This window comes from Neopsephotus bourkii, unplaced genomic scaffold (assembly GCF_033783945.1).
Source record: "Neopsephotus bourkii isolate Nb327-2 ecotype Australia unplaced genomic scaffold, CSIRO-AGI_Nbou_v1 NB_1589, whole genome shotgun sequence".
In the NCBI taxonomy this organism is placed as follows: Eukaryota; Metazoa; Chordata; class Aves; order Psittaciformes; family Psittacidae; genus Neopsephotus; species Neopsephotus bourkii.
Window position 1 is genome coordinate 5680928 of NW_026902065.1, and position 25135 is coordinate 5706062.

The following is a 25135-nucleotide window of genomic DNA, read 5'->3' on the forward strand; positions in this document are numbered from 1 at the left end:
CTGGTCAGAAAACTGTTTAGATCCCTGCTATTCACTCTGAACCCAGTTGTTACCAAGATGTCTTCTGCTGTCACACTGTCCCTGCTGTTTCAGGCTTGAACTATCTAAACAGACAACAGGAACCAACCAAACAGCTCAGGAGGATGACAGCAGTGCAGGCCTTGGTAAGCCCTGAGCTCTGAGCAAGAAGTGCAGGTCAGTGTTTTACCTCTTCTTTTGGTTTCACTACCAAGGAGCAAAACTGCACCAGGCTGTGAGCTGTGCTGTTGGTGAAGGCACCTTTTTAGTACTGGCCCCCTAACCAGGGGACTGGCATTGCATTACTTACCAGCAACCAGTCCCATCAAGGAGAGAGCAAAAGAGGGGCTGCAGATTCACCTTGGCATCGGGCAGACTGTGTACTGCACACTGACCCTGCACCAAGACCACTGCAGGGCTTGATTATCCAAGCACTTAAATATCCTCTTTGAGGGGAGGAAGACCTTTCTTGCACAATGTTAGCAGAAGGTCTTCTCCCTACCAGGGAAAGGTAGCCCTGGTAGGAAAAAAAGTGAAACAAACCATTTGTATAAGGGAATGCTGGTTTTTTTTACCTTGCTAAAGGGCAGTAAATCCCCTCTTATCGCCAGTACTCTGTGGTAAAAGACAAAAAGGGAAAGACCCTGACACAATGAAAGTCATTGGCAAATCCCTACTTTTTCCATACAAGACCTGGATTTCACCCAAAAACCTTCCAAAGTAGAAGAAATGGTCATTTGAATCGAAGTACCTTAGTGGGAGTCCCAGGTACAGAAGAGGTGGGGGATGCTGGGAAGGTCAAGACACATTTCTTCCCCAGACAGCGGCTGTTGGTCTCAATGTCTTCATAAGGGTTTTCTTTTGATGGTGGATCTGCAGCAAAAAGCCATAGCAAGAGGTTGTAAGTGCAGAAAATCTTTGAGGTTTGCCATAAAAATCTGTTTGGGGATCTGCTGGCCTTCTCCCACCTCCCACATCAGACATAAAGACCTGTTCTCAAGCATTCCTGCAATTGCTTCATTCTCTCCACAGCCCTAGTCAAGTCCAGCTGCTCACTGGACACTGTCCAAACCCTGACACTGACACATGCAGCCATAGAAACGTATCACAGATACTACAAATGGAACAGACCCAGAGAGTCCTTGAGTTCATTTCCCTGCCTTCAGAGGAGCTGTGAGGTTCTCAGGCACATCAGTCCAAAATTGTACTTCCTTCCTTCCAGTCTTCTGCTTAAAACTGTCCAAATGAAACTGAGGGCTGAAGGGCAAGCATAAAGGCCCTCTCTCTTCTGTTTTAAGCCCATCTTTAGAGGGACCTTTGGCCATCATTTAATGGGGGCTGAAGCGATGCACTGCTCCTGGGCTGACTGCAGGAAGATTTAATCCACTCTGAACACTGATGTCTATCACACAGCACAGACTTTCAAACCCATCTACCAATCATGTATGCCTCAACCTCACAGGCTCCACTTTAGAAAGAGGGAGGAACTCGCTTCACTTAACCTAGGCCATCCAAAGTCAGGATGTCCTCTCTGGAAGACGCTTGGGGAGGGACACCTTCTGAAGTAACGTTCAGCTCATTCTTACCTAGGATCCCCTCAAAAACACAAGACTTGAATGACCACACAGAAGTGTCCCCTTCTTTCCACTGATTCTGGAGACGAAGCACACAACTCATTCCAGTCCTTAACACCCAAAATTACATATAATGAACTTCTTACATCTCACTCTTCAGCAGTGCTGAAGTAGTATTCGCTCTCCACTGCCATCTTTTAATGCCATTGCAGCTGGGAGTTGAAGCAACTGCCTTTCTCTTACTGTCACCTAATGCTTGGCTAAGAACAAAGACTGGAGGTCAGTGATGCTGCAGGGCTCTGGAACAGGGACCAGTAACGGCTATAGGATATAACTGCCTCGCTCCTACCTGCCTGCCCTGCGGGGCAGAAGTGCAGCTGAAGTCTTCATACAAGGAGAGAAACCCAAGGTTTTTTCCAACACTGTCTTCTACACTGGCTTGGTGACATGCAGCACTACAGTGGTGAATCTCAATTCACCAAGGAGGAGTAGGTAAACACCAGCAAAGCAAGGCTGCACGGCCACTTTGTCAGCAAACATGCTCCTGTTCCTTAAAGTGGCTCTACTTTCTAATTTCAGTGGCAAATTTCAGTAGTAAAAATACAGTTTTTTACAGCTCTTACATACTGAGTAGACTGGAGCAAAAAAGAACAAGCTTGGGTTCTGTTGCCTCACCCATCCTCAAACTGCTCAGCAGCACGTCCGATTAGCCTCAGTTTAAAAGAAAGGACAGTTTCCCTTCTTTTGACAAATAAACCTTGTAATGATCTGCCCAATACAATTTTCAATATTGCAGGTAAGTACTGGTGAACAGGTAAAAATATGGTACATGAAGGGAACCTCTATAATTTGCTGGGAAAGGGAATGGTTCTTCCAGCAGCAGCTGAGCCCCCACAAGTCACACATATGGACATGGGGTGTATGCTTGTGTTTGCACGCCCTGATGGACACATATGACTATCTGCTAGTCAGCAGTAGTGTCCTGTGGCTGAAGTCTTGGTTTCCCCTCCACTGATATGGTTCTCACATCATGTTTGTTTCGTGGATTATATGTGCCTGTGGTCTTGTGAAAAACAACACTGTAGTTTTTTTCAGTTATCCCTGCGCGTCCCTTTTCCCAAGCTCCCATGGTAACACCACCAGGACTGCAGGAACCAATTAAACATCACTGACTTCAGGCAAAGCCTAAATGTGCAGCAAGAAAACAAACATGCCCCATTACCTGACAATTACCCATAACTTTGTTTTCTTCCAATATCTGCAGCTAAGAGCCAAAGGAGAAAAGAATTGCAGCCTGGGATTTGAGTTCCCTGCGAGCTTGGGGCACAGGGGTGTTCTTGTGTTTAAATGGATAGATTTGCCCATACAGCCACTCTGTAATGCTATCCATGTTATTCCAGCTGACAGGTTCCTGAGACCTCCCACCACACAAAACAACCAGCAGCTGCTCAGGCACTCCCTGTCCTTTTGCCCCCCAAGTAAAAAGAAGAAAAAAGCAAACATGAGGCCGACAGCTTCAGATATGTCAAAAAGGACAGACTGGCATCACTTTGTCTGCCATCAGTCCCAAAGGAACACAATTCTTTTGAGAGATCTTTCTCATGCTCCTGAGAAAGCACACCTCTTCCCATGCCAAGGAACACAGACCACCTTTGTAGGATTACAGCTGCATGGTGAGAGCAATGCAGCTTTACCTTCCTATTCTGCTAAACTCAGGCAAGTGCTTTACACAGCACCAGCCCATAGCTGCTAAAACTTAAGGCTTTTTCAATGCTTCTATGTTCCATAAAAGACCATCTAACTCACAGTTTTTAAACACATTTCAGAAATCGAGAGTGTTACAATAATCTTTGAAATGTCACTGATCTGCCATCAAAGTTAGAGGATGAAATTAAACTCAATTTCAAAGATTGTGGGACCTAGTCTCTTCATTTCAGTGGTACCTAGACCCACACACAGTCCTATTTCCGAACCGTGGAACTGATCTTAAGGCTGTTTCCAGACTATCTCAGCAGTGACAATCTCACCACAATGGACAGACCAGAGCTGTGAGAACTAGTCCACAGGAGAAAAGAAAGACAGGAGAGATGCCAGCAAAAAATAAAAGCTTGTTCCCACATCCCTCAGGTTCATCTTTGAAGCTGATGAGTTTTGAAATATTCTGTTTATTTTTCTGATTACTTGCCAATAATCTGTGTGAAATATGTCTTGGTTTGCATTTGGATAATAAACATAGTTTAATCAGCACCTCCGGTGCGTGCCTGTTAACCATCTTCTCAGTTACTCAGCATCACATCGGAGATATTCAAGGCCCGCCTGGACAAGTTCCTGTGTGATGTACTCTAGGTTACCCTGCTCTTGCAGGGGGGTTGGACCAGATGATCTCTTGAGGTCCCTTCCAACCCTTGGGATTCTGTGATTCTGTGATCAGCGGACAAATCCCTTCCCTATCCAAAACTCCTACCCAGGATGTCTTCATAGACGTTCTCCTCAGATAAAGTGCGTGTGAGGGCCAGCTTGGTCTGCGCGTACCAATCCACCCGCCCGGTCTCAGACGACGACTGCAGCAAGTCTTCAAACTCGTATGACTTCCTGCACCATTGACGGGAGGGAAGAAGGAGCAAAGACGAGAGCAATACAGTTAACCAGCATTTATAACCAAGTAACAGCTAATTCACTGCTCCAACACGCCACACAGTTGGCAAAATGAATTATGGAGAACATTTCACTGCCTCATCCCATATAAAGCATGAAAAAGTAACACTGGGATCAGTTATTTTTATCAGTCACACAAATAAAGGCATTTTGGGGACACCACAGATAATCTGGGTTGTCGTGCCAACAGCACACTGTGAAGATACAAGTGTTAAGTAGCGATTCTGCAACCCTGCAAAGAACTTGAGGCCATGAGAGGTCCCATTTACAACACAGATCCCACCCTTGGCAGGAATAGGGGGTCCAAAACCAGCTCTTTGTTTTTACCCATTCTACCATCCTGCATGCGAGTACTGATTTCTTGCATTGCTCAATCAAGTGTCCTCCCCTAACAAACCTGTGAAGTTTAAATTTCCTTCCTGCAACTAAGCCAGGAAGTTTTAAGTGCCAGTTTATGCAGAGGGTATTAGAAACAGCTGTGCATTTTACACTCCCCACCCCAAAATGTGTGACAATCATGTGGGAGGGGAGGGGAGGGAAGGCAAGAAAGCACTTCAGAAGAATATATACGCATCAGATTCAGTTAGAGGCATAGGTTTACTAAGAACAGTGAAAATGCTGTGGTAGAGACTAAACATTATCATTCCAGACACCATTCCAGACCAGCTGTAGTAATTTTGTAATTAAATGGATTTTCTGCTAAATAAACAAAACAAAACCCCAAACCCTTTGGTCTTGGGCTTGAAGGTTAAGCCACATAATACAGTGACTTTAAAGCCCAAATCTGCCATGACTTATTCCTTCACAATTGTCCTGTGAGGCTGTTTGTGCTGGCCACTCACACATTTTCAGAGAGATGACTGAGTGTTGGTCATGGCCAGTAATGCTCTCCGGGGATTATGAGTGACCAGGGAAGATCCATCTCTTCCAGAGAGATATGGGAAAGTGGGACTCCACCATTAAGACCAACACCTTTGTGAAACAGAGCTCAAATACCTGTGGTCAGCATTGTTCTTGTGCTTCCCGCTCCAGAGCCTCCTGCTGACAGCTGATGGGGGAGGAGAAGAGGGCAGAGGTGGGGGAGGAATGGATGGCAGAGGAGGTAAGTTTCTTTTATTCCTAGCTGCTGGCACCCAGTCCTCTTCCCCTTCATGTTTGAAAGTCCGTCGGGGCTTTGGCAGAGGGTTGATGAAGGGTTTCTTCTCTGGCACCCCTGGCTCCGTGTACACATTCTCCATCACGCAGCCCTTGGATTTTGCATGAGAAGTTCTTACTTCTTCTAGAGTCCCAAAAATTGGCTCACTGATTTCAGAGTCCAACCCAAGAAGCCTTTTGTTGAGCTCAGCCCCACATATGCTCTCGTGGCTCTCAGGAGCAGTGTGTCCTTGTGCTGCCTTCTCCTGCAAGCACTGGGGGGAATAATAAGTACCAGGCAACTGTGGCTGCAGCTCTGCTGAGCCATCTTTCAAAGCCTTCTCTAGCTTCTTGACCTGACTAAGCACTGAAAGATTCTCCTTCTGGATCTCCCGCTTCCCACCTTTCACCTCCTTGCATTTTCCAGGGTTCGACTCCACTTCCTTGTCCTTTTGTGCTTCCCCCTTTCGCTCTGCTGCATGCCCTGTGCCTTTCTGAGTTCCTGCTTTCTGCTCATTCTCTTTGCCCACTCCTTTGCTCTCCAGTTCCCAGTTCTTATATCTCTTGGTCTCCACCTTTCGAGTCACCAGGGCTTCCCCACTCGTCTTCTCAGTTACAAAGGGCACCCTGTGCTCCTCTCTAACTCCCTGTTCCTCCTCTCTGCGAGGAGCAGACGGTGTTTCCTTTTTCCCTTCCCATTCTGAAATTTTGTCCTTGATGCTGAAGGACTTATTCCTCAAGCCAATTTTTCCAGGTGACTGTATATTCTGAGTGCCTCCTATCTGTCTCTTGATTTTACTGTTTTCTTTAACATTCAGATCCACAGATGGGTCACTGATGATCATTTTGGGACTAAGCATGTTCTGCTGAAAGCAGTCTAGCTTTGGATCCAGCATCAAGTTCTCCAAGGCTCCCAGTGGGTTCTTCACCACAGACGAAACTGGTTCCGCTTCAGGTGTTAAACCCAGGGTGACAGAGGCACCTTCAGAATACCTCTCACTCAAAAATCCACACGAAGGTCTTTCTAATTCCTTCACAGCTGCTGTATCAGTTTTATCTGCAAGCTTGATCCTACACACCAAAGACAAAAAGAGAAGAAACATTCACCATCACTGCTCACCCTTGGGTTAGTCCATTAATTCCAGAAGCTCTACTTGTAAAGCTGGTAACAGTAGAGGATGCTCAAAATGAAGCACTTCGGAGACAGGCTTATGGGAGAGGGTGTTCAGGGAAAGGTGCTCTGTGCGCTAGCCAGAACACAATGCTGTCCTCTTGTTACAACTAAGACACAGTCTGATATGAAGTCTTTCTCTGTGCCAGAAGTAGGTGGCAGGTGAGAGAGGTAATTTTTGTACATCAGACATGCTGATACCAGCGAGAGAGGTTCACCAGCACTTTTCTGTGTGCATGTTCAGATGTATTTGGACACCATCAGGGCACCAAGGAGGTCTAATGCAAATAAATGTGAAATGGACCAACAGCAGCAAAATTGCTGCTGTTAAACAGAGGAGAAAAGATACCGTACAGCTGCCGTTCCTCTAGTGCCTCCTCAGAGGATCTCTCTTTGTCCATAAAAATGTTCCCCAAGTGCCTATTAATGCACAAAGAATGTACTTTTATCATTACATTTCTATGGCCCTATCATCCCAGGCCGTACATGGGCTTGGGCTCCCATGCACCCAGGCAAAGGATTAAACATCTTTGCTGCTTGAGTCCAAACTGAAAAAAAACCCTAATACATTTACTCTAGAGATTTCTAAGTGTGTGATATCACAATATTGTGATATTTTATCACAATGTCCCACCTGAACAGGTCCGTTATTCCAAACAGGACTGTTATTCCAAACACAAAGTATTTCTGAACCAAAGCACTTAGCCATGTCTCTGGGCTTGGGAAAGAGTATCCGGACAACACAATGTAGTTACTGAGATGCAAACCTGTGTCTTTAGTCCCACTTAACCATGATCCAAACACTGAGATTTAACTTGGAAAACTGCTCCATTAACTTGAATGTATCAAGTGTGCCTCTTCCAGAACTTAGCGCTCTTGTAAGAGGATCCATGTGGTTACCCTGTGTGCTGGCAGGCCTTGAGCTTTGTCCTGGAGTTAAGCAATTCTGGCAGCCATTGCAGCCTCAGTTGTAGTGAAATTTGAGTATGGGATGGGTTTCTAAGCAGAAACGGGACCCAAGCCAGATACTGCTCTTCTCTAGCTTCACAGATATTTTAACTCCTGGTTGTCGCAGTGACATCATGCTTCAGTTAAGAGGTAGCATTGAGAACACTGGCCTTTCCCAAGGAGTAGGGCATTGCAGTGCTACTGCCCACTAGAAACCAAGGTTGGACACTGGGGAAAACTTGCAATGGGTGAGGACAGCAGGGCTTGTCTGAGAAGTCTGCAGAGCCTCCATCATTAAAGACTTCAACTGCAGGTGGCGCAAACATTGACAGGGATCATCAAGCAGACCTCTTCAGCACTGTGAGTCCAGAGCACTATCAGTCTGGCTGGATGCTAAAATGCACAGTGCCACAGTCCTGAGATGGCAATGAAACCACCTGAGACCTACAGGGGTGTGTTTTAACGTGTGAAGAGAGAGGGACAGTGTGGAGCAGAAAGAATGTTTCCTTCCTTTGGTTTCTTTCTGTTGGGGATAATAAACACTGTCACTGAAGCATGGCCAGCTCTCACCTCTGAAAGGACTTGCAGTCACTGCTTTCAGTCTGGCTGCTCACATCGGCCACCTTGCTAGCTGTCATCATGTCAGCACGCAGCAGGGCAGCAGGTCACCTGCAGACAGACACAAGGAAGAGGCATTATTCTGTGCTCAGCATCCACCTCTCTTCCTTCTACACACACGCATTTATCCTTGAAATTCAGAAGAGCAGTAGCAAGACATGACAGCTTTCTGGGGACAACCTCGGTTTCCTCTCCATGAAATGTGAAGAGGGGTGACACCATTACCCCTCAGAAGCCCAGCAAGGAGTCAACAGGTTTTGAGGGCAAAACTTATCTTTGACTTGTCATCAGCAGCTGTATCAGGACTTGACTATGGAGCTCATTTCATGCAGGTTTTATTGTTGCCAAAATCTCAGTGGACTTTGGGTTTTTTCTCTTACAGAAGACTAAACCAAAAGCAATTTTGAAACAACCTGTGTTAAGGCCACATGACCGAAGTGGCTCCTCTCCAATAGTGTGACAGTGTCACCAGCTTGGGACAGAAAACGTTTTAAGCTCTAAAGATACTGCACTGCAGCCACTGCTTTCCTTCTCTTTGCTGGGCCATGTTTGGCTGCTACTGCTCTGATTTCAGAGGACAACTCCACATGGGGATGAGATAAATCAACCACAAAAATGAGTCATTCTGTTTGCCCTATGATTTCTAGCATTTACAGAGTGACTGTCCCTCTGAGACCTGCTGGTCAGTGTAGTTCAGAGAGACTCTGTCCTCTTTTTATTGCCCCACAATACTCTCACTGTTACCCTGCAGCATCATCTCTTCTCACCTAACACAGTGGTCTGCCTGGTCTAGTTGAACGTGTCACTTCTCACGGCAGGGAGTCGGAACCAGATGATCTTTAAGGTCCCTTCCAACCCAAACCATTCTGTGATTCTATGATCTTGTAGGTAATATTTGGAAGATATGAAGGCTCTCAAATCTGTGCACTTGGCTCATCTGCAGATGCTGCCCCACCATGTCTAGCAATTGGCAACAAGACTGAGAACCTCAGGAAATTTAGTAGGTCTTGTCATTGAAAGAATAAACCCCACCACAACACAAATGGTAAAGAACAAAAGGATCTCTTGCTTCCACTGTTCATGCATTTTGAGCAACGAGAGGAAAAAAGAAAGAAGAAAGAAGAAAAAAGATCAGTCTTGTTTGTTCAGTTTTCTCTCCCTCCCTTTAACCCACACTGGCAACGCTCCTGAGGCAAGGAGTGAACTCCGGGTCAACTCAGTGTGTACACACTCGAGGCAGTTCATTGCTAACCATTTAGCAGACTCTCTCTCCTCAGACAATAAACCCCCTTGGCTTCTCTTCCTCATTAGTAACTGGAACAAACACCCACTTCACTCCTAGACAGAGACCAGCCTCACAACACTGTCAAGAAAATTTACCAGCCCGAGGAACAAAATCTATTCATCCACCCATTAACTGTTATGGATTGAGAATAATGCAAACTGAATGCTCATGCGGGTCCATGGCCAAAGAGTGACTCACACGGGCATCAAAGCAGGTTCCTGCAAAGCTGCAACACAGCCTGCTCAGCATTTGGCTTACAGCATCCCTACCGCAGGGATGGTCTCCTCACTCACCACTTGTGCAGTGCCTTGCACAGCAGGGTGAGTGGCCAGAACTCCTCATCACTGCCTTTAGCAGTAAGAAACATAACAACAATGGGAGTTGGCATACACACAGCCCCTGTGGCTGTGCTGCCACACCAGTGTTTGCTTGTGATGAGCAACTCTGTCTTGAGAAGATCACACAATTTCGCCATCAGGAAACTCAATCTCTCAGCCTTTTCCAACAGCCCCTTAACAAACACTGCCTTGAAAACAAACATCTGGCTATGAGCAGATACGTGCTGCTGCTCAGAACAGTCACGTACCTGGTATACTTCCCACAGGAGAGGCCAAAAAGCAGGTAATACAAAGTAAGAGCACTCATGACGGGACTGCCCCATCACTCTTGCTGAGCAGAAGTGAGGCACAAAGCAGTTGCTGGGTGCTGCAAAAGAGCCTCCTGTGAAAGGAGCACTGCTGCAATCATCAGAGCAGCACAACTTGGAACCAAGGCCAGTGGGACATTTGTTCCCCACAGCCACCACATGTGGCAGGAGTAACTAAAGCAACACACCGACACCAGGCAGATTAACAAGTGGACAAGGAGCTTCCAATGCAGCAACGCAGCAGATGCTTCAAAGTGACAACAACCAGGTACCTACCGACACAGCCACTGACAACACATGCCACTCAGGGGAGCAAAGTCATCCCTGGGAGATACACGGATTGCTGTGCCTTCACCCTAGAGCAGGGGAGTATACACCGCTGCACACAGGCCGGCATCAGCATCACCTAGGGGACTATTGTAGCACATTAGCTGGTCCTGCCCGAAAGAGTAAATATTTATGCAAACACTGGAAGACATGGGGGAAGCACAGCCCCACAGCAACCCAAGCCCAGGGCCACCACTCCTGGCACGTACATCCTGGAGCAAGATATAAAAGCCACAGAAAGGGCAAGAAGATGCTGAACTGCATTTGGAAAGCCTCACTGCTTCGATTTATTCAGTAATCCCTGCCATTGTTTGGAGGAACAAAGCAGTCATTTGATACAGTTTCAAAATTAAACTGGGAAAGGAAGGACAGGGGAGGAGGTGGGAGGAAAGAGGGAGGGGAGGGAGCTCTCAAACCTGTTGGCCAGACCCTGGGAAGGATGTGAAGTCTCCCAGCAGAAGCCTCTCCACGTATCTCCCACACGCACGAGGCCTCACAATTCCCAGGGCCATGTGATAGGGGCTTCCTGCTACCAAGTGAAGCGAGACCTATCCCGACCTCTCTCTTCCAAACAGAGTTCCTGCCTGCTTTGTGTTCGCAAAGAGGCGTTTGTTTACTGATCTATCATTGGCATGCAGGAAACAGCCTTGAAATGAGCTGTAATCATCTGTCTCCAGCAATAGCTGTTTGGCTTTCTTCTAATTTAAGTTTTCCTCCCGTCCCCCCTTCCCCGTTGCCCTCTTCCCCACTTCCGATCCAAATGCTTTTGGAGTACGCACATCTGGTTCAGGGCACCAGATACCACACCATGCTTCCAAAGCAACCAGCAAATAAAAGAGAGGCGCTGACAGTAGGCACGCTCCCACCCCCAAAAGACACAGAAGCCTTCCAAAGGAACACAGGCTGAGCTCCTTCAGGGAGAGGAAGAAACCAGCTTTGCCCGCTGCATTTGGTATAGCCACCAAACCTGCAGAGCATCAAATGACCTGCAGTCTACATTATCAGAAACGTACGTGGCCAGCATTCGTGGTCACACATGTGGAGTCTTGCCTGTGATAAGGTCAGGTGGTGATGGCAGCAAGCCTCCCAGGCCTCCCTGCTTCGCTAGTTTGTCTGTGGGGAATAAACCAAGCATACCTCAAAGGTCTGTGGTTTGGGGATAGATATTACCATTGCTGCATGCTGGAGGGCACAACTCAAGATTTTCTTTGCTCTGTTTATTCTGTATCTCGCACAAAAATCAGATCCGAGTCCATCAGTGGACACTAGCCACACTGCTTGCAAATACAAACAGCAAGGCTTCACAGCACCAAACTCTCCTCCAAGAAATAAAAAGACATGCTGCATTTCTTCTTAGTGCTCACGGAAACTGTCTCTCCAGTTACTTTCATGAGGAACTTTGAGCAGCTACACAAAGCCTGCAAGTAACCTCCTCACTTCAGAGCTTTACAGAACAAAGGGTGCAACATAGAGCAATTGAGACAACAATATATAACATACATATATCTGGAACAGGAAGGATGCCAAGAAGACAAAACACTAACAGGAAAATCATGAGTAAGGGGAAGTTAACAGTTAAAGCCTTCAAGGCTCCCTCCCCCAGCCCTTGCTCTGTTTGGAGCTGTTTCCCTCTGGGGGAAGAAGCAGGCATGAGGATGCATGCTTGTGCACATACACACAGACTACTGCGTGGGTCCCTGCACACAGTCCCAGCACCAAGCAGCATCCCTGAGCTGGGGTATAGGCATGTTGCCTTTTCCAGATCCCCAGCAGCTGACCTCAGGGGATGAGCCCCTGCAGGGCAGAGAGGACACCAGCCATGTGGAGACAAGGCAACAGGCCCCCAAAGCAGGCTTCCCTGGCAGAACAGTGTGCTTGCAGAGGAGGAGTCACTGACTCGAGGTGCACAACACCAACGTAATAGCAAGGCAAAGGTTTTCTAAGAGTTGCGCTCAGGGTATTTGACCCAAAGCTTCACTACATGTGCCTTGGGTCCTTCCTAGCAGACAGCAACAAGTTTCTCCTCAGAAGACATCCGTGAAGTCCACTTCTTCCGTGCGCCAGTCAGCCCTGCAGGTGCATTTACCCCAAGGTCTGGGAGGCCAGGCCACCTCTGCAACAGCAGAGCTTATCAGCAGCATCCAGGGAAGAGGACAATTCAGCTTACACATGAGAAAAAACTTCTTAATGACAGGCGACTGAGCACCAGAGAGGTTGTGGAGGCCTTATCTTTGGAGATGCTTGAAACCTGACTGGATGATGTCCTGAGTGAGCTCCTCTACGTGATCCCACTCTGAGCAGTGGCCTGGACCTGGCCACCACCAGAGGTGCCTTCGCTCTGCCATTCTGTGCTGGGCAGGGTTAGTTCAGGGCAAGGGGAGCTGTCACCTCTTTGCAGGCACTGCCTGTCCTGGCCACGGAGTCTGAAGACACCAGCGGCAGGATTGTTCAGTTCCCCACACTCATAATGGGATCCTAACTGTAGCCAGTCAGGCCCATGTCATTTATTAAAGAAAAAAAAGCAGGATAAACTTATATAAACATAACCATGAAGGACCAATGACTGGGAAGCAACATATTCCTACAGTATCTTTTAGAGCCAGATCCCACACAGCCTCCTATCCCCCTTGCCCCATTCTTTCCTAACTTTTCCCTTTGATCTATCGTATCTTCCAGCACAGGGCTTACAAGGGGGTCAAGAGAACCCCATGTGTCAAAACAAACTGTATTTTCAAAAACCCCAAGTGGAATTGATGTACCACAACCTCTCCCTTCGTGCATGCAGCCCATGGCAAAAGAACAGCACTGCAATGCGAGGAATGTAGAAACTCACAGCGTTGGCGTTCAGCCTGCGTGCAGAAAAGCTGTGTTGTATGTTATGATATGTCTTTATTTTTATGATATAATTCATCCTACTGACCTTCTCCCTCCCTAAGCCCACAGAACAAACTGCCTGCTTGTGTGTCACTAACCTAATTTAAAGGATTACTATGGTTAAAGGGACTGCCATGCTCCTCCCTTGGGTGCCAGCAATGTGGTCTCCTAGTTAAGAACATGCCTGATCAGATCTAACAGTTGTCCTTGACTAAGTGTATGCCTACGTTTTCCTCCCTTCTTGCTCCTGCTACCTTTGTATCAGTTCCAGTGCTTGTAAAGCCCTTTCTGAGCTAGCAAGGGCCATCAAACTACCTTGTTCAACTCACTAAACCAGCCAAGAAAAAAAGGGGGTGGGGGAAAGCAGGAAGTTTTCTGCTCAGATAGTGACATCAGTCACCTGTCATGGAAAACCTGATAAGCGCTGAGGCACATGGAAGGCAAGGGATGAAATTATATTGCAGGGACAGATTCACTGAATATTTTGCTTTCTCCTCACTGCTTCCCCTCAAGGCAATTCGTTGCTCACCATATAAATGGCAAACTGGGTTGTGCAGACTCTGGGCAAAACTACAATTCGCTCTTAGTACAGGGACAAGCAAGACTTGATTTTTGAAACCATTACAAGTGCGAGCCCCACTGGCTTCACAAGCAACTGGGAAGCCAGGCCCGCAGCCCCACATCTGACACCCAGGCCAGGAACAAACAGCTGGAAAAAATCTTGCTTTCAGGATTTGTCCAACATGATGGTAAGCTCTTGGAAGGGCAGATGAGAAGATTCCCATCCATTTCTCCTTCAGTACCCGCCAAATTAAGCAAGGAACCCCTACAGACACCCAATTCACTTGCTGCGTTACCCAGATTCACCTCCAGAGCAGGGCCCCTCTGTTGCACTGATGGAGATCACAGACATACCAAACTGTGTCTGCACTGCCTGCCCAGTCAAGCCTGACAGGTTAAGTTTGACCCCATCTTGCAAAAAACTTTTCTGATCTGTCCCCCCCTCTTGCATGCTAGATCCTTGTTACATGCATTCTTCTTCAAGTACTCAATGCCAGTCCATGCTTCCAAGGTCTCCCCTTGTTCAAACAGCCTGGGTTTAACTCTCTGGGTTCATTATTCAAGTCCTAGTTTCCTCATTCACTGCTAATCTCACACTGTCAGCTATTCCAGCCAGGCCTTCTCTGTCCCTCCCCATCCTCCCCACCACCACTTCCCTGCATCCCCCTCTTTCCAGATCTGTGTTGTCAAATCAGTGCTTAGCCAGCATAGCTTGTCCAAATATCTTCCTTCCACCCCAAGGACTTCCTACGATGGCTCCTAGCTACAGGCTCCTTCTCCCTTTGCTTACTCCCCCCCTGCCCAAACTAATATCCCTTATCCCCTATCCCTTATGGGCCCTCAGCCCTCCGTCAGTTTTTCTCACCCACCCGTATCCTACCTCCCTGCTCCACCAGAAACAGCCTTCCCTCCACACCTACAGCCTCAGAAAGCCCCTTCCACTCAATCTACTACCTTAGAAGCTGCTTCCCTACAGCTTCCACGGTTTTCTCTTTTTACCTGCCCCCAGGCATAGTGTCACCAGAACAAAGCTACCTGACACCAGACTGCCTGGTGCAGAACTTGAGGGAGAAATTGAGGAGCAGAACTTAAGGAGCTTATGCATTTCCCCAGGTTTTAGATCCACTACAGCTCTCTCCTGGCTACCAAACATCCCAAACTCCTGGATATAGCTTCTGCAGGTCCACAGCGCTTACCTGAGACAACACTTGCCCTGCACAGTCTGCACCTACCTGTTGAAGACATTGGACTCCATACACACATTTCCACTGTCAGTATCCTGAGCGGATCCCATGCCTCTCCCTAATTGCATACCCATGTGTACACAGTGGAGCAAGTATTTCTTCAGAAGTAGAATGACTGCATCTTTATGTCCAAATCATTGACCTTGAGTAAAACCAAGAACCTTTTCCTTCCTTCCTAGTCCAGGTTTTGTCTCTTCTGGGTATTAGTAAATAAAGCCATTTCCACCTCTTTTCTGCTATGGTCCCAGAGGGATAATCAATGGCACAGCAGAAACAAAATCCTGGTAGTCTAGTCCACTGTTCCTGGTCAGAGGTTTACAAGGAGGTCCTACTAAATTCCATAAATGTATTCTGTACCACCTATTAGGTGACCAGCCTTTGGCTCTGAACTGCAGAGGCTGTATATCCATCCATATATGACTCTCAGGTTGGGGCTTTATTACAGAAGCGTGTTAGGACTGGGTTTGCAACAAGGCTTTGCTTGGAAAGCAGCTAACCTTCAGCAACGAGAAGAGGGGAGCCAGCAGGATGTGCTGTGGGCAATACTGGTGGCCACCCTGTGCCTCAATTGCTTCTCAATTGCAGGCCACCCCTGTTCTGTAGTAAAGCAGCTGGACCCTTCAGAAACTACTCTCACCTCCTGTCCATTACTTCCCTCCACCACCCATTTGCTGAAGGCTGTAGGTCAAGCTCTGCAGTGGTAGCAACATTATTTGCCTGTCATGGGGAGCTAAAAGGACAGCACATTCAGGAATAAGGTAACTACTGAAGATTTCAGCTTCCAAAAAATAATTAAAACCTCTGCTGACCATGTGCCAGCTGAAATCTTCTGCCCACACAGCCTTGGAAAAGTTAAGGTAGAGATGACACAGGAGTGGCAAAGGATAAATTCCTGCTCCAAATAACATAACATTTCTGTTTCAAAGCATAAGATTAGTGCTATCTAAAGAAAAGCCTGATGTACTTTCTAACACAGGTGAAGCAATACATTTTTCTCCCCTAGCCTCAGTCTTTGAAACAGCTGAAACATTTTGGCTGAAGGCTTTCAGAAGTAATTCAGCCAGAGGCTATGCTCAGCATGGAAAGCTGCAGGCTGAAACAAAAAATAAGTTGACCTGAAGACAGAATTCAAACCCAAGGTCTCACAATGTGAATTGTCTTCTGTTGAAGGTGGGGCTCATTGCACCCACTATTATTAGGCTTGTCCCACATTTCCCATTGTCTGATTTTCTTTGTTCCTCCCTCTAAACATATAACAAACAGAAAAAAAGCTCAACAACTCAAAGGGTATTCGACATCCCTCCAGTTTCCTTCAGGCAACCACACCCTCAGCTAGAAAACACAGCATTTTCCAGGGTCAGTGGTGGGATGTTACATGTTCATCTCAAACAAACCAGCAATGCTCTTCTTTCTAATTCACTGCTCACACATTAAGTCCTGCACCTACAGAAGGTAAAGACTGTTATTCTTTGTGGTGGTGGGTTTGGTTTTCTATTAATGCTTAGAAACACGATGAGTCTTCACTCCTGCAGGTAAGTTAACAAATACTAAGAAAAAGTTCATGTGGGAAGGAAGAGAAAGCTTTGGTATTCCCCAATCTGACTGCTAGAATGAACTGTAATTGCAATGTTTAGTGGAACGACATATTTCAGGCTAGGCTTTCTACATAGAAGTCATGAACAAAAAGATATAAAGAAAATCGATTTCCAGATGGAGAAACCAAGAGCCTGGGAAGTGAAAGGAGAAACAGAGAACAGCTCTTGTGTGACGGTTCCTGGCAACACTGGATCATCTCCCTGTGATTTAGATCTGGCCTTAGCGCTTGTGTGCACACAGTGGGGCTGATCAGCCCCTTTCGAAGTGGGATAATATTTAATCACGCTTTGCAGCCTAATAAATGAAAATTCAGATACTTCAAGTGAAGGCTGAAGAAGGCATCAGCAGTGAATCCTGTGTTACTGAAGCGATCACGAGCTAGCTGATGACATCAGTGGAGCCCGTGTTTCGTACCTGTTTTTTTTGGCTTTGAAACTGATACCAGGAAATAAAGGGTTCCTACCCACATACAAGATGACTGCAGTCAATATGGAGTAAAACAAAAGAAACATGGACCAGATTTACACGAGCACGTGTTTTCCAGCAGAAGAGTCTATCAGCCACATGGAGAGGCAGGATTTCTAGCAGATGCAGTGGAACTGGCTTCAGTGCCCAAAAAGATGAAACTACGCTATCAAATATGCATTTCTTCCAGTGTAGATACTGATAGAAATACTGGCATAGATACTTTCTCTTCCTTGTTAGAAATGCTGTGCTACAAATATACAAGTCCTACTACAGCAGTAAATCACTTCTAGTGTAAAAAGAATTGGAAAGAAATCAGGGTCATTATTATACTTATAAGAAATGCAAATATTTGACAGCATAGGAAGCAACCTGCCACTAAAATACAGTGTTTAGCTCAGGAAACACTGGAATTCATTTTTGATGTGGTGAGATAACCTCTGCTATTCTAGCATAAATGGGACCCAAAAAGGTCCCTTCGAGGAGCAAGTCTGCAAAGAGTTTCCTGGCAGGAAGACAAACTGTCTCACATTCAGAAAGGAAACAAGAGCATTAAAATGAAGAACTTCAACTGCTTCCAAAACAAGTTATCATTGGGGAAGACAAATGGAGCCTCAGCAGATCTTTCCTTCAGTGGCCTTCACCCTGCAGGATGCTGACTCTTGCACCTCCTGATGATGATTTGGCACACAGCTTCCTGAAGTGTGCATTGGCAAAACCTTGGGGCACCATCTGCACAGCTGCATGCTCCAGAGCACCAGCTCTGAGTCCTGCTGCTACAGTGTGTCTCAATTAAGCATCACCTTCTCAGCTAAAGCAAAAAGTCACCTGTAGATTGTTTTTTGGGTTCCAGAGACCCTGCTTTCTCCTGCCTTGCTCAACCTCCTCTTTCCTCCCACCCTCACTCTCCCACATATCTTGGCTATCACAGATGTGAGCTTGCTCATTGCAGGTCTTACTCCTTATCGAAAGCTTCCAACCAGAGTGCAGCACTCCATTCCCTCGTTCAACCTTCCTCAGCAGAGAGCAGGGCCAGGCAGCACATGAACCACTGAAGATTTACCCATCACGAGGAGGAAACCTGTACATCTCCTGAGAAGAAAAACCTCTGCAGAGAGGCCTTGCATTTATTTATTTGTTCAGGAGGAAAGCTGCTCTCTGGGTGTGTGTGTGCGTGTGTTTGTCAGGACAATAGGAAAAAGGATATTGGAGGGGTGCTGCCAGGAAACAGTCGGCCATCTGCCCGTGTGCAGAGCAGTTTTTCCTCTTCTTTTGTGCTAAGAGGAATGTATCGAAGAGCCGCCATCCGCCTGCGCTGGAGGAAATCTGAGAGCCCGTGCTCTGCGCTCTGCCTGGGAGAGGAAGCGTGGGGGAGGGAGCCAGCCCGGGCCCTGTGGTTACAGCGGTCACTGCACTCACAGCCAACAGAAGTGGGGAAAAAACCCTAACCAAACCCTCCCAATCATACGGAAAATCGGTTTTCCTCCTCCGCCCTTTCACTCTCACATGTAGGTTCGATACTCTCTCCCTCCCAGGGTGATTCCAAGCACAGGAACTGCTAAGGGGCTCAGTAGAGGAGGGTGGCAAGAGGGCCTAGGGAAACACGGGTTTCTCCCCATGCTGACACTGGCGCTTCTGGACAAGAAAGAAACATGAAAATCAACTCACATCACCATGTTGCTCATCCACCCCGCCCTCCCAGCAGCCAGCATTTAGCAAGCCAAGCACAATACAGGTTGAGGAAGGACCCTTTGCTCTTTGGCTTCCCAAACCACCAAACAAAGGTAAAGCATAAGAAGCAAGTCTATTGCATACAACCATTTAGACATTCTCCCTATGGGCTTTGGTACAGCTTCTGACTAGAAAACTATGTGACAGGAAGGAAAAAAAAGGATCTGATCTTCTCTGGGTACTGTGTCAAGCAAAAATGCTGTCAAGACACCATGATGGCTTGGTGGCACTGCCACCTTTGTGGCAGAAAAGCACCAGGGAAATAAAGAAAGGTAAAATTTTCAGCAGTGACTCCATGACTTTGAGGTTTAAGACCCGTTTACAAAACCAACTGAGGATCAGATTTTTTTAAACAAACACTGTAAAGGCAGCTAACACTTTCAAAGAATTGTAAGAACACATTCGCTTTTCACTGATTCCAACAGGAGATGCCTAGGTGTTGCTGGGAAGACTGAGAGAACATCTGTCTGCAGCTTCATGTGCATACATGAACACACTGCCATACATTGCACACTCTGGCACTTACCAGGTGCTAAGTCCAGCTCCACAGAGCCAGCAGAAATTGCTAACATAGCAGATGTTCGAGGTAACAGTCCCAGTCCTGAAAAAGGCACTTACAGAAGAAGTGATTCATCCAGATATGGTCTAAAGAGCTTCCTCACATCCCGGAAGCTTAGAAGACGGACAGACTGACACAGTGATGCTCTGCACCTATCTATGCATGTCCAAGTCAAATGTGGACTGCCACCCATGTGTTCCCGTCCCTTTCAGAAACGAGACTCAGATTTCCACATTCTGTTGTGGCTTTTTAAACATTTTACTTCTCATAGAAACAAACCCATTGGTGTAGCACTGTGTGTGACCTGAAGCAAATTCTTTGGCTGCTTCTCTCTTGGCTGGATGAGAAACAACAGGAACAAGTGGAAACAACATAGAGATTTTGTATAAGGGAATTATTTTTTCACCCTGAGGATAACAGCTCTGGAACAGACATCTGCATTGAAGCTAACCTCTCCATTGCTGGAGGTTTTCAAGACCCAACCACGCAATGCCCTGAGCAACCTGACCTGAGCTCAGACCTGAACCTCCGAGCAGGAGGCTGGAATAGAGACCCTTCCAACCTGGATTATCCAATGATAACCTGTCATTAATTGCTGTAAAAGAGAGCATTCACTCTCATTTTTGCTGTGGAAAACAACACAAAAACCTGAACACCCCACCCCTCAAAAAAAAAATAAATTTAAAAAAACCCACACCAAAACCAAACAAAAATAACAACAAAAAACCCCAAACAAAACAACCAAATCCCTTTCAAAATACTATTACTAGATGCCTTTTCCTCCCCAACAGATATTTTTTTCCTTTCTCCAACTGAACAGCAAGCAAGGAGTGAAAAATGGCTACTAAACCGAGACATACAATTATGCAACCCCTAGCACGTTTCCAGGGTCTTTTGTCCCTAGTAACTCTGTAGTGCCTAAGAAACTTCAGGGAGGCCATGAACCCACCAGTAAGGCAGCCCTGGCAAATACTGATGAGTGCTGTAAGTTCTCACTATCAGAAAAAGAAAATACTTTCTTCCCAAATTCATTCCTCTTTCAAAGAGATACCTTTTCAGAGGGTACAATTTTTTGAAAAGCTTAAAGTAATTTTGTAATGAAATTTAAAGAGAAATAGAAATAATTTGGGAGATTTTTTTTTTCTTTGCTGAAGGATTTCTTTGGGTTTTTCACAGCAGAAAACCTAGGAATTGGAGTGTTATCAAACAAGCACATGCTGTTCACTACTGTCTTCCAAGGGATGTGCTAACAGCGATGCATACTCCAGGGGTCTTTAATTTCCATTGTTTACTTTCTCTCACATACATCCCACTGTTTGGTAACAGCACAGATGCAAAGTACCCATGTACAGTTTCCTTTATCGAGCCTTTAGCTCACAAGCAAAGCAGAGCTATTCTTACAGAAGCTTCCAACCTGGAGAACGTGCATCCAAGTTTTGTATTCCAGGGTAACCACAAGGGCATACTCCACCCAAGATGTCTGAATGTTGTTCTGGACTGGGCCCCGATACTGTTTATTGTGCACAGGAAAAACTCATTACTACAAAGGAGCCAGCACTGAATGCATTTCACAAGGGCACATTTTACAGGGCCCAGAACAAGCTATCGAAGTAGGAGTCTTCTGGAGTCAAACCTTCTGCGGAAGCCCATGTCCCTGAACTATTGAATAAACATCATCCTCTTTCATCTTAGATGCATATAAACATCTCGCTTCCAGTCCAATGCGAGGCAAAATCCTAGCTGTACTGAAGCAACTGATTTGACTCCAGTGATTATAGTGTGGCTTTCATGTCATTCACCAAACCGTTACCTCATTTCTGATCCTCACCAACACAAGTCTACCTACAAAACCCAAGCAGAGCCCTCAGCTCAAGCCCATGAAACCTCTCTGGAGCAGACAAGTCTTACAGGTCCTCACGCGATGATTAAAGAATGCAAAGGTTTCCTACAGGGTGAGGGACAAGGACTCCCACAGTAGATGACCAGTACTAAGAGACAGGTAACCTACCTAGTACAACACAGTTGGGAACATGCAGGTTCCTCTGTGAAGTGTGATCCCCTTCTGCTCCCAAAATACCAGCATTACATACTCAGTTCTAAAGGTCTGGCCCAGGAAAGAGGCTGTCCAATAAATGTTTTTCACCCTGCAGAAGATAGTGGTTTTACCAAATGCAGATGTTCTTTACATTAGATACCCTACAAACTGGCCAGTTAGATATTCCTCACCAGAATCACCTTCATGCAAAGGCAGAAGCTGCACTATGTTGCTTCAGTTGTCTATGGCTGAACACAATGGGTCTTTTGATAGCAACTAGATTTTCTTAATTGAAACTCAATGTCTACAGACATTACTGGCAAACTAAACATAAATGCAAACTTTTAGGGGAAGTTGCCCCATTTGCTTCAATTAGAAGAGGCATAGAAAAAGCTTCTATAATGCTCTACTTGATGTACTTCTTAAGAAAAATGCTTGGCATTCAAGTGGGCATTCTTCTTCCCATCTTTTCCACATGTAATAATTCAAACATTCAGGCTGGATGGCATCTGCTTAATAAAAATCTGTCATCCACGTCTCTAAGTGTGTTCACTACATTCATATTGAAAAGTAAGACAGAAAATTTTGGCACTAGAAGTAGGTTAGCAAGAATCTATCTTTGCTTATATGCCAAGCAAAAAGAATATAAGAGATGCATAGCTTGTAAATACAATTACCACACAAAACTAAGAAGTCACTTTTCTTTAGACTATCTTCACAAACATCTGACTTTTGATGACAGGCAGAAATGATGCTGAATCAGTCCTACTTTGCATCATTTGTTTGGCAAGACTGACTTTTCTGTACACTGAGATAAGAGGAAGCAGTTTATATGGCAAATATACTTCCAGATACTGCACATTAGCGTAAATTTCTACACAGGAAATAAACTGGAACAATGGGCCAGTCTATCTCAGCTAACTCTAGCTGTTCACATGTGAGCTGCTCTTTTTAGCCTCTTTTAACACTTTCAAGAGGTAATTTTTGCTCTGAAGTACTCTCTCTTCCAGAGGTAGGCATCTCATAAACTCTGACCCATATTGTAAAAGTACCTGCTTCTCTTACGTGATTAGAAAAGGGTCCAGAAGCTAACTTACCTGGGCACCGTGCACTCACATACCTGAAACACACCTGCATGGCTTCAGCAATTCAATTTGCATAGATCACAAACAGGTTTGAGTGTTGCTGGATGAGTGAATTACGTACGGTTTCTGATCAACAGGAACAATTTTTGTCAAGTCTGACCTAAGTTCAGTATGCCAAAATAGTCAGGTTCCCTGTTGTGAAATGACATTACCTACCACAGTTTAGCTAGATTAGGGGGGTGTGAGTGTCTGCTAAATCTTCACTTCACAAGGATCTCAAATACTTTGTTAAGCTTCCCTTCCTTCCCACTGTATTTTTTTTGGAAGGGAAAAAAGGAGGGAAGAGATGGGGCTGCCCTGTTACCTTTCTCCAAATAGTTATTTATGGGGTGTCTGGGTTTTTTGTTTATTTAACCACAAACTGAAAAAGAAATGCCACAAAATTTCCTCCAAAGCCCCCAGAAGCCCAAAACCTCACTTCCAGGTCACTGCTCAGCTAAAGTAAGAGGAGCAGTGACAGCTGACAGCACTTTGGTGATCTCATCCACACACATCCCACTGTGCTCCATCAGTGTACCACCAAGTTATGCTGACTGTGAAAAAAAAGAAAATGCTGAAGGAAAGTTGCATTATACAAGCTTCTGCTTAATTCTGCATTCAAGGGTTTCATGGCAAGTCACAACAAGCTCTCCTCTATTGCAAAATACTGTTCACAAGTTTAAAAAGAAAAGAAAAAAGTTACACGTGTGACAGAGACAGTGAGACACTTGAACTTCTTAAGTCCTGCAGGAAAAAAGAATGGGCTGGCAATTGCCTGTTTCCAGGCTTTTTACTTTAAAAAAGAAAGAAAAATACATGTAATCCATGGTCAGGCTTGATTTTGTCAAAAAGTGGGAGTTTACAGGAACTTGAAATAAAAATGGGTCCAGAGGAAGGCAACAAAGCTGGTGAAAGGGCTGGAGGGCATGCCCTATCAGGAGCAGCTGAGGACTTTGGGCTTGCCTAGTCTGGAGAAAAGGAGGCTGAGGGGCAACCCCATTGCTTTCTACAGCTTCCTGTGGAGGGGAAGCAGAGAGGGAGGTGCTGAGCTCTTCTCCCTGGTACCCAGTGACAGGACACATAGGAATAGTTCAAAGCTACATCAGGGGGGTTCACACTGGACATTAGGAAGCATTTCTTTACGAAGAGTGTGGTCAAACCCTGCAACAAGCTTCCTAAAAGGAGGCTGATGCCCCAAGTCTGTCAGTATTTAAGAGGCATCTGGACAATACTCTCAATATGCTTTAACTTCTGATTAGCCCTCAAGAGGTCAGGCAGTTGGAGTAGACGATCGGTTTAGGTCCCTTATCACAACAAGAGTGGGAAGGGAACAGAAATAGTCTATTCTATTCTACTGACATTAATAATAAAAAGCTAATGGAAGGCTACCTGGAGTATGAGCAGAGGCAGTGGGACTGGTGTATGTGAATAGTTTGGTTTAAAGAACAGGAAAACTAGGGGTTTTATTCCTGCAGTTATTGATGGTCAGAATGAAGTCTTTCACTTCTCTGAGAGGGCAAGTCTCTGTTTCTGATATACTTCCAGATTCCTTTGGATCAGAAAAATTATTTACCCCATGCAAGCAAACATTAAGCCAGTGGGACATGAAGCAATATCTTAGATGTCAGAAGAAGTTAGTTCAAAATAAAACCCAATCCAGCCTCATCAAAACCTGACAACATTTCATGAAATTTGTGCCTTTTAGAGGCGAGCCTGTTTTTCCTTGAAACACACCCAAGAGTGTCTTTCTCTGACTAGTGGAGGAATTTAGGAATTTAGCAGGGGAAAACTTCAGTTTGCCACTGACTTTGTGTATGCTAAATCATCCTACAAGGAAAGTTTCCTACTGTGCATATAAGAGGATACCAATGGGGCAAGCTTTAGCACAGACTAAGCAGCAAAAGCTGTCGGTATCCTTCACCAACACAAGTACGGGACTGTTGTATGCGAGAGGTGACACCATGGCAAAACCTCAACTTGCAGCCATTCATAGTAATCTCAGGAGACAGAAATCTGATGCAAAAACCAGTCATCACATGTTAAGTTTCCCAGCAGAAAACCTCTCAGGCCTCTCTCAGAGTTTGACAAAGCAGAAAAATGGCAGCCAGCGAGATCAGGGCTTCTTACATCATCTGGAAAAAGCTCAAGAGCGCACACATCTGCAAGAAATCCTCCTGCAGAATTTGACTACAGATTGCCGCACATACAGCCTAGCATGTCAAGACAGGGAAAAACAGAATCTCAACTAACAGCCTGATTCCAAACTCCTTGAAGTCATGGAAAAGCTCCCATGGACTTTACTGAACTGTAGAGGATGCCTCAGGGTCTTTTTTTGGCCAGATGTTGATTTCTGAAGCGCTACGTGCACTGGAGCAGGCACCCTTCTCAATTTTACTAAGAGGCACTTATCTCCCTTTGCTTCTATGCCACCCTGAGCTCTGTGTAAACCAAGACTCAACTGTTACCTAAAAGAAAACGTGAAGCCTGCACTCACAGCATGCTTTGCAGCTGAAACACATTATATTTTTGTGTGTGAAAAATACTCACATCTTCTGGGGCAGCTTAATGTT

General features: G+C 45.7%; 1 protein-coding gene across 2 annotated transcripts in view; it reads right to left on the minus strand.

The window, feature by feature from the left end:
* Nucleotides 1–25135, minus strand: part of DENND2A (DENN domain containing 2A) — a 62019-nt gene that overhangs the window by 29350 nt on the left and 7534 nt on the right. For both annotated transcript variants that reach the window (XM_061371961.1, XM_061371962.1), the window contains exons 2-5: nucleotides 8071–8169; nucleotides 5244–6452; nucleotides 4057–4184; nucleotides 770–891 (exon numbers count right to left, since the gene is read on the minus strand). In XM_061371961.1, the coding sequence (XP_061227945.1) occupies nucleotides 770–891; nucleotides 4057–4184; nucleotides 5244–6452; nucleotides 8071–8141 (1530 nt within the window). In that variant the 5' untranslated portion in view covers nucleotides 8142–8169. The remainder of the gene's footprint in view (nucleotides 1–769; nucleotides 892–4056; nucleotides 4185–5243; nucleotides 6453–8070; nucleotides 8170–25135) is intronic.